This window comes from Python bivittatus, unplaced genomic scaffold, assembly GCF_059951505.1.
Source record: "Python bivittatus isolate LINGU-HERP-01145 unplaced genomic scaffold, Pbiv_v1 ctg000320_np1212, whole genome shotgun sequence".
Classification (NCBI taxonomy): domain Eukaryota; kingdom Metazoa; phylum Chordata; class Lepidosauria; order Squamata; family Pythonidae; genus Python; species Python bivittatus.
This window is the reverse complement of record NW_028277052.1, coordinates 624,217-632,250: the sequence shown is the minus strand read 5'-3', so window position 1 is coordinate 632,250 and position 8,034 is coordinate 624,217. Positions and strand designations below refer to the sequence as shown.

The window sequence follows — 8,034 nt, the reverse complement described above, 5'->3', positions numbered from 1 at the left end:
CCCGGTCGGAGGTGGCGGCGCCGAGCAGGCCGAGCCGCGGAAGCCGTCTCGCGGGGCGCCGGATGCGGCAGAAGGAAGGGCCTGCTCCGTCCCTGGGCACGGAGGGCCTCCGGCTGCCCGGGGGACGCTTCGGGAGGGCCGAGGCGCAGGCAGCCCCGGGCCTGCCCAGTCCCGGCGATTGTCCGCCGCGCGCCCGCCCGAACACCGACTCGGGGCGGGCGCGCTTCTCTGAGCGCTGCCCCGTCGCTAAGGCCGCTTCTCCCGTCCGGGGAGAACCGGCGCCCCGAGCCTGGCCGCCCCGGGAAGGAGCCGAGCGCGTTTTGCGGCGCGCGGGGAACGTCCGTCCCGAGCCTGAACGCTTCTCTCCCTCCGTCCCTGTGCTCTTTCGGTCAGCGCCGGCGAGCTTCCTGCACGCGGCCGTCTCCCGCTGGATCTCGTCGAGCCCAGCCGGCCGAGGGAGCGCGAGCGCCTGGGAGATGAAGTCGAAAGGGGCTCCGGGGACCCGGACTCTCCGTCCTCGTCCTCCTCGCCCCCGTCCTCCTCCTCGCCCGTTCTCGAGCGTCGTGCGCCCCCGGAAGAGTCTTCCCTGCCCGAGGCCGCCGCCTTGCCTCCAGCCAGCTCCTCAAGTGAGGCACCCTCCTTGCCTGATCTGGACAATGCTGTGGGAGAAAAGAGAGCCTCCCCGCCTGGGGAAAGTCTACCAACGGCCCCGCTGCTTCCACAGACAGCCCACTCCGCGGACCTTAACTGCTCCACAGCTGAGCTGGGGTCTTTGATCTTGCAGCACGGAAGGCGGCAGAATGGGTGCCCAGATTTGGAAGATGCGCCCCTGGCAGCCTCTCTGGGTGTGAAGAGCCAGGGCCAGGAAGATGGGGTCACAAGGCCCTCCCAAAACATTGCAGTCCAGGTCAGGGATCGGTGCTTCACTGAGCCTCCCAGCAAGAGGTGGGGCTGGGAGGGGAGGCTCTCTGGCCTCAGAAAGGGGCCTGGTCGTGCGCTGAAGTGCAGCGAAGGCTCGAGCTCGGCAAAATGCCTGGCGGTTTCTTCATCTCTGCAGCAGTCCAAGAAATCTGGGTGGAAGAGAAAGAGGGAGAGCTTAGTGGCTGACCAGGTGTCTGAACCGAGCCCTCCTTTCTGCTCCAGTTAGCTCTGTGATGGAGGAAGCAGGAGGGCTGGGGCTGGAGCACCAGCCAGGGCCCAAACCTTTGTGGTGCAACTGGACCAGAGGCTGCTGGGCAAAAATGGTGGTGGAAGGGGAATTGAGAGTTAAAGAAAGTCATGTTTACTGCTCTGGTTGCTGACAAGCAAATTCTCTTCTTCCTTTGTAGACTGATTTCAGGAGAGCTGACTTGGAAGCGAACACTGATCTGGACGTGGAGAAGAACCTGGTAAGCGTGGGGCTCTCCTTCCCTTGGTAATTGTTGTTCTCAAGGGGTGGGGGCAAAAGAGAAGCACTAGAGTTAGAAAAGCACTTTTTCCGGGATGGGGAGATGGTCTCCAGTTCTTGTTTCTGGGGGTGCAGATGCTGAGCCTCAAGAGTGGCCAGAGACAATTCTCCTGGCCACAGAAGGGGGCAAAGAGACGTTCCTCCCTGCTTTCCAGCCAGGCAAAAAAGGGGCGGTGGCAGCCTCTTGTGTTCCTCCTGCTTCCAGTCCAACCTGCCCACGTGTCTTAGCGTATCTGAGACTTGTTGCTGCACAGTCGCCAGTGCCCCAGGTGGACCCGATACCTCTCGGGCAGCCCATCACCCAGTTGCAGAAGCCACGGCAGGTCTTGTTCCCCTCCCCCCCTCTGTTGCTTGTCTCCCAACCTGGCCCTGTCCCCCCATCTACACCCCTACAGGCAAGTAGAGGACAAAGTACTCCTCCTCCAAATTAGGTCTCCTCTCACGGATGTGCGATGCGTCCTCTTTGAGGAAGAGCTTGTCTTGAATGCTGGCTGTCTCTATCCAAGGCCGAAGGGGGATCTGTTCCTTAGAATACAGGGGGCCCTTGAAGGTGGAAAGGCTGGCTGCTATGGGTACCCGGGGGGGGATTGTGGGTACTGCTGTTCTTCTGCCTCTGACCCTTCCAAGTGTCCGTGGAGCCTTGGGCTCTGCAGCTTCTGAATCTGGATTAACGAGTGGGGAGGATTGTGAAGCATTCCTGCGCTGAACAGGTCTGCAGGTAGTGAGGTTCCCCACAGTGCCCTCCCCAGCAGGGTGCAATTCCCCCACTGGGCCCCGTTTGTTGGAGAGAGAGAATGAGTCCTGACTTCATGGCCAACTAAGCTTCTGGTGGTTTGCAAGGCTGGGGCTCTGTCCTTCCGGTCCTTTAGCCCAAGACAGGGTTAAGCAGCACCATCTCTGGCTCAGGGAGAGGGATCTTTTCAAGACTGGGGGCTGGTGGAGGCTGTCCTGCCTCATTCTTTGCACCGGGGGACGGGGGGCGTGGAAGCTTTTCTGACCCTGCAATTTTTACACCAGAAAGCGACGTGCTGCTGGTTTTAAAAGTTCCCTCTTTTTCAGATTACTATAGAGGGCTGGGGCGGGGGGCTGTGACTGAAATGAACAACGCTTGTCAGGTGGAAAAGGGGGCTTTCTTCACACAACTCGCTGAACCGTCGCACCTGGTGTCTTCCTCGGCTCAGGGTATTTTCTGAACCCAACCATGGGGGTTTGTAAGTTCTGGCTTAAGGCTTTACCTTTTGAGGGTGGCCCAGAGAACGCAAACCTCTCTCTTGGGGTCCCGGTAGGACAAGATGATGTCCGAGAGAGCTTCGTTGAAGGAGCGTTACCAAGAAGTCCTGGACAAGCAGAGACAGGTGGAGAACCAGCTGCAGGTGCAACTCCAGCATCTGCAGCAGCGCAGGGAAGAGGAGATGAAGAACCACCAGGTGCGCCCAAGGCCTGCCTCCGCTGGATCTAGTGGCCGTGCCAGGGACTGCCAGACTCAGACCAGAAGGGGGGCTGGAGGGAGGATGTGGCTTGGTGGAGAATTTGTTGGAGTTCTGAAATTCCATCTGATGCCAGAAACAGAGAACGGCTGAGCAGACTATAGATTGAAGGATATTGAGCCCAGGCAAAGCAGCTTGAACTCTGAAAACTTGATACTAAGAACTTGCTGCTGCTTATTTTCCACCCTAGGAGATCTTGAAGGCCATTCAGGATGTGACCGTTAAGCGGAAAGAAACCAGGAAGAAGATGGAAAAGGAAAAGAAAGAGTTTTTGCAAAAGGAGCAAGACCTGAAGGCAGAAATTGAGAAACTCTGTGAGAAAGGCCGGAGGTATTTCAGAGCGGCAGTTTCTGGCCTTTTCAGGAAGCTGATTCTAAAGGTGGCACCAGGTCACAGAAATAGGAGGGCAGGGTATGGTGGGGAGTGGCGCTGCACATTAGCCCACATTTCTCCTGCAGGCCTTCTGAGTTGGTGGGCTCAGGAGATCCATGAGTCCCTTGTGGAAGCGCCCCAAGTTAGAGGCCAACATGTTGGCCCACTGAGCCAGTCTGCAAACTTGCAAGTCTGCAGCATTGGTGCCTCTGGTCCAAACTGCCTTGGGCTTCTGCCTGTAGAGATGCAGCTGCTCTCTCTGGGAGTCTTGAACCAAAAGCATTCACTGGGCTGCCCCTTCTCTCCCTCTCTGCTCCCCCAGGCTGTTGAAGGAACAAGAAGAGAAGGAGAGCAAGATTGTTTCGCTGATTGCTGAACAGGCGGAGGAGAAGTAAGGAGGCTTGTGTACCTACTTGACTGTCACCACAAAAGGGATGTTATTTCCTGGCGGGGCGTTACCTTCGCACCACGTGGTTCAGATCACCATCTCTGCTCTTGCACTCGTTAAGAAGGGCTCCACAGCGGTCGCCAAGGACGGAAACTGACGCTCTTTCAAATCGAAAACGGGGGGAGGGAGCTTGTCTGCACTGTCCCATTAGGCGTCTTGTTCTCAGAGGACCTTGTCTTCTGCCGGCTCGAAATGCTGCGTGGCTTGAGGGCAGCTCCTTGAGGGCCCCTGGCAGGCCCCCTCATTCAGCTGGCGGTCTCTGCTTGCTCTGCAGGGAAGCATGGGAGCTGGAGTTGGGCAAGCTGAAGAACCAGCACAGTGAGATCAACCGGTCAATCTTAGAGGAGACAGAGCGGGCCTGGAAAGCAGAGGTGCGGGGGGGCATCCCTGAGGCTGAGCATCCTCCTGGGGCTCTTTGCATCAGCAGAGGCTCCAGAATTGGGGAGGACATTGCTCCTCTTCTGGCGTTGTTCCAGCAGCACTTGCGGAGGCTGGTCAGGTGCCGGGGTTGGGAGGTTATGACCCAAGCAGATTTCACCGCCTGCTGGGAAAAGTCAGGCAGCGTAAGCAGCTTGGGCTCCCTTTTCTCAGATCCTGTCTCTGGAAAGCCGAAAGGAGCTCCTGGTGCTGAAGCTGGAAGAGGCCGAAAAAGAAGCAGAGCTGCACCTCACCTACCTCAAGTGAGTGTTGCCATGCGTGGGCTCAATGGGGAAAGAAGGCACCGTGGGCAGACTTGCAGGTCCGTGTGGTGGGAGGGGCTGTCCCGACGTTCTTTTAAGCCAGCGGGTGAATTGCTCCAGTCGCCTTTGGGAAGGAGAGGGGAGAGGTGGTCTGCAGGCGGGTCTTCTAACAGGAGCAGGTGCTTCACGATTGCACAGTCAGTGGCGTGGGTGCAAGTTTCCGGCCTTTGGGGCCGATGTTGGCCCCGTAACACCACTCAGGATACTCCCGCTGGGATGTCTTCTGCGAGAGCTCATCCCTGCCCTTGGCGGCAGCCCCTCTGCCATCCTCCTTCAAGCAGGACTAGTTACCTGCCCCGTGACGTCACACTTGTCCCTCTGTGACTGAGTGTTCGACACCTTGCTCAGAATCTTGGTCGTAAAGACTCGGGAGGAAAAGAGGAGGCCCAGGGCTTCTCCCCTTGAGCTGGGCGGGCCCTTGGTGGTTTGCAAGCACACGGCAGAACTGTTTTCCCTCCTGGGCGGCTTTTCCACGTAGGTCAGCACCGCCTACGCTGGAGACCATCCGGCCAAAGCAGGAGTGGGAGACAAGGCTGAACAAAATACGGATGACCAAGGAGAGCGTCCGCGTAAGTGCAGAAGTCCCCCTCCCAATTCCCTTAACTGGGTGCTGCTGTGCCTGATAACTTGTGCCTCCCCCCACCCCTCGGGATCATGGGGAGACATCCCAGGGCTGTTTGCCTTTGAGGTTTTGTGGGTCTGGACACTGCTGGAGGGACTCAGGATAAAGCTGAAAGAACTTTGTGGGCGTAGAGAATCCCTCTTATGGAGAAAGAGGTTTGTGGGGTGCCCCATTTTGAGGTGCTGCTTGAGCTGATTGATCCTGGCTGGGCTTGGGTTTTTCTCAGGACTAAGTGTTTCCCTCCGGAGGAAGCCCTGCTTACCCTCCCCCCTGCACTCCACCTTGCTCAGTATACGTTTGCCTCCTAGGACAAGTTCAACGACCACATCCAGCTGGTACGGAACGGCGCCAAGTTGAGCAGCCTCCCACAGATTCCCACGCCCCCTCTGCCCCCGCCCCCATTGGAGGTGAGCCACGGGATGTGGAAGGCTGGCCTTCAGTGTCCTGGCCTCTAGCGGAGAGTAACAGTGGACTAACCATGTTCCTCCTTCTTTCCTCAGACAGACTTCCTGCTGCCTCCTTTCCAGGCCAACTCCTCTCTCACCCCACAGCTGCCCTTCCCCATCGGGTCAGTTCCCATGCCCCCCTTGGTCATGCCCAGCGCAGACCCACGGGTGCTTTCATTCCCCCTCCTGAACCCCAGCCTCATCACCCGGCCCAGCCAGCCTTCGCCCTCCTTGCCCGCAGCACAGGAGCGGAGCAGCCCTGGGCTGTCCTCCCTGGTCAGTTCCCATGGGGTGCCCGGGGCCTCACTGCCTCCCCCTCCAGGCCTGGGTGGAGTCAAGGCCCCATCAGAATTCCATAGACCACCCCCTGTGGACAAGCTGGAGAAGATCCTGGAAAAGTTGATGACGCGCTTTCCTCGGTGTAATAAGTGAGTGCAGGAAGCAGCCCCCTCAGGCAAAGGGCCCCTTCGGGGGGTGGGCATTGCTGGCCGGAGCGCCTTTGTCTATCTGGCCCCGTGGCCCCAGTGGGGTGTTGGACTTCCCTTGGGGCTCCTTGGGGAGCACTCGGGCTCAGGCCAATGGGACTGCCTGACCCTGCTCAGAGAGCTCTGTCTGGCAGAGCTGATTTTCCAGCCTTTATGCCAGCAGCTGGTTGGTTGGTGCAGGATCTGCTTGAGGCCATTGGCCTGTTGGAAGGGAAGGTCAGTCAGGGACTATGCTGGGCAGAGAGCGCAGCTCCATCCCCTGGAAGGCTAGCTTACGTCCCTACCGAGCCCCTTCCCCCCTCATCCTCTTGTCTCCACAGGGCCCAGTTGACCAATGTCCTCCAGCAGATCAAAGCAGCTCGAAGGACCTTGGCAGGACTCACTATGGAAGAGCTGAGCCAGCTTGTGGCAGCCAAGCTGGCAGAGCAGCAGGAACGGGTGGCAGCTGTTGGCACCCAGGTGGGCTGGCCAGGCAAGCTTTGGGAATTCCAGGTGTTACGAGGCTGGGACAACGGGGTCTGCAGCTCAGGGCAAGCTGTGGGGCTGAGCTTGGGCCAGACCCAGCTTAACAGGTCTCTTTCCTCTGCTGCAGCCCCATAGCCGGATGTGCTCCCCCTTGTTCCCGGGTCCATTGACTCAGATCAGCAACCCTATGTTCTTGCCACCTGCACAGGTCTCCTATCCTGGGACGCCACCTCAGGTGAGTCAAGCAGGGTCTTCTGAGTTGGCTCAACCCACAGGCTCAGGGAGACGTTCCCCCCATTCCTTGCCTGGACTTTATGTCACTCTTTGCTTTGTGTGTATCTCCCAGGCACCTGTGACCTGCAAACTGTGTCTGATGTGCCAGAAGCTGGTCCCGCCCAGCGACCTCCACCCCATGGCCTGTTCACATGTGCTGCACAAGGAGGTGAGGGGGCTGAGACACCCCAGGGGAGGTTGGACTGTCCTGACTGCATGGGCAGGATCAGGAGCTCCCCTGGGCCTGTGTGTGGAGGCTGGAGTCAGGAGGAGGAGGCCAGACTTAAGGGCAGAGGCCTAAAATACCCCCCTACTTGGGGGCTGCAGCTGAAGGCCAAAGGCCCCTCTGGCCCTGCTGCTTCTGCTGGGGAGGGAGACGCTGAAGGGCAGCTGTTGATTCCTTGCAGTGCATCAAGTTTTGGGCTCAGACAAATGCAAATGATGCCTGTCCCTTCTGCCCCACCCTGAAATGACCCCGGCTCAAGAGGGCAGCCCTGCTCCTCGCCACGCAGATGGAGGAGGATTCTGACATGACTTGAGGCACCCCAGCATTTCTACAGCTCTGTATTTATATGGCAATGTATACACATGTACATTTTTATTCTATAGGGAATGTGTGTATAGAAAGTCCACATGCATACCAGTTCATAATAAAATGTGTATATTATGCAGAATTGGGTGGGACCCTTCTTTTCCTGCTTCACAGGGATCCTGAGGGGGCTTTGCCCAGGAAGTGTGGCCTGAGAGCCAGAGCTCTCTTTCTCTAATGCACTGATGCGCCCTGAGAACGGATATGGCTCTGTGGGGTAGGAGATGCTCAGCAGCTCAGCTCCCCTGCTCTTTTGGGCACCTTGGAGCCGCCTGGTCCCTGTCTTCTGGTACCGGCAAGCTTCTGGTCTCGATGATGCTTCCCCAAGTGCCATCAGCCTTTGGGCTGCTGGGTCGGATCAGGACAGGAATTGCTGGACCCTGCGGGCTGTGGGATCCTTCCCTAGCTACAGAATTGCAGTGGCTGAGTGCATTCGAGGTTTCTGCTTTCCGGAGCGCTGCCTGTGAGGGCATGTGGGATTGCAGAGACTGGCTTGGACTTACACAGCGCGCCAGACATGCTCAGCACGCCATGGCAGCTGATGCTTTGAACATTCTACGAGGGAGGGTGCATTAAGCCCCAAGTTTCTTCTGGGACTGTTGGGTTGACTCCAACAATGAGGTGGGCTCCCCCTCCCCAGCTGCATGTAAAGGCATCCTG

At 58.3% G+C, this 8,034-nt stretch overlaps 1 protein-coding gene across 1 annotated transcript; it reads left to right on the top strand.

Annotated features, from left to right (window-relative positions):
• Positions 1–62: 62 nt before the first annotated feature.
• RNF214 (ring finger protein 214) lies at positions 63–7,459 on the top strand. Its single transcript, XM_007444536.4, has 15 exons — positions 63–626; positions 785–907; positions 1,329–1,388; positions 2,734–2,874; positions 3,125–3,264; positions 3,629–3,697; positions 4,029–4,125; positions 4,346–4,434; positions 4,973–5,063; positions 5,425–5,523; positions 5,617–5,990; positions 6,368–6,506; positions 6,640–6,747; positions 6,859–6,954; positions 7,193–7,459. The coding sequence occupies exons 1-15, from the start codon at positions 63–65 to the stop codon at positions 7,256–7,258; spliced, it is 2,256 nt and encodes a 751-aa protein (XP_007444598.2). The 3' UTR covers positions 7,259–7,459.
• Positions 7,460–8,034: the final 575 nt, after the last annotated feature.

Coding starts and splice junctions, on each gene's coding strand:
- RNF214 (XM_007444536.4), top strand. CDS start 63: ATGCGGCAGAAGGAAGGGCCTGCTCCGTCCCTGGGCACGGAGGGCCTC. Junction 3,698..4,028: donor GCTGAACAGGCGGAGGAGAA/GTAAGGAGGCTT, acceptor CTTGCTCTGCAG/GGAAGCATGGGAGCTGGAGT. Junction 5,064..5,424: donor TGACCAAGGAGAGCGTCCGC/GTAAGTGCAGAA, acceptor TTTGCCTCCTAG/GACAAGTTCAACGACCACAT.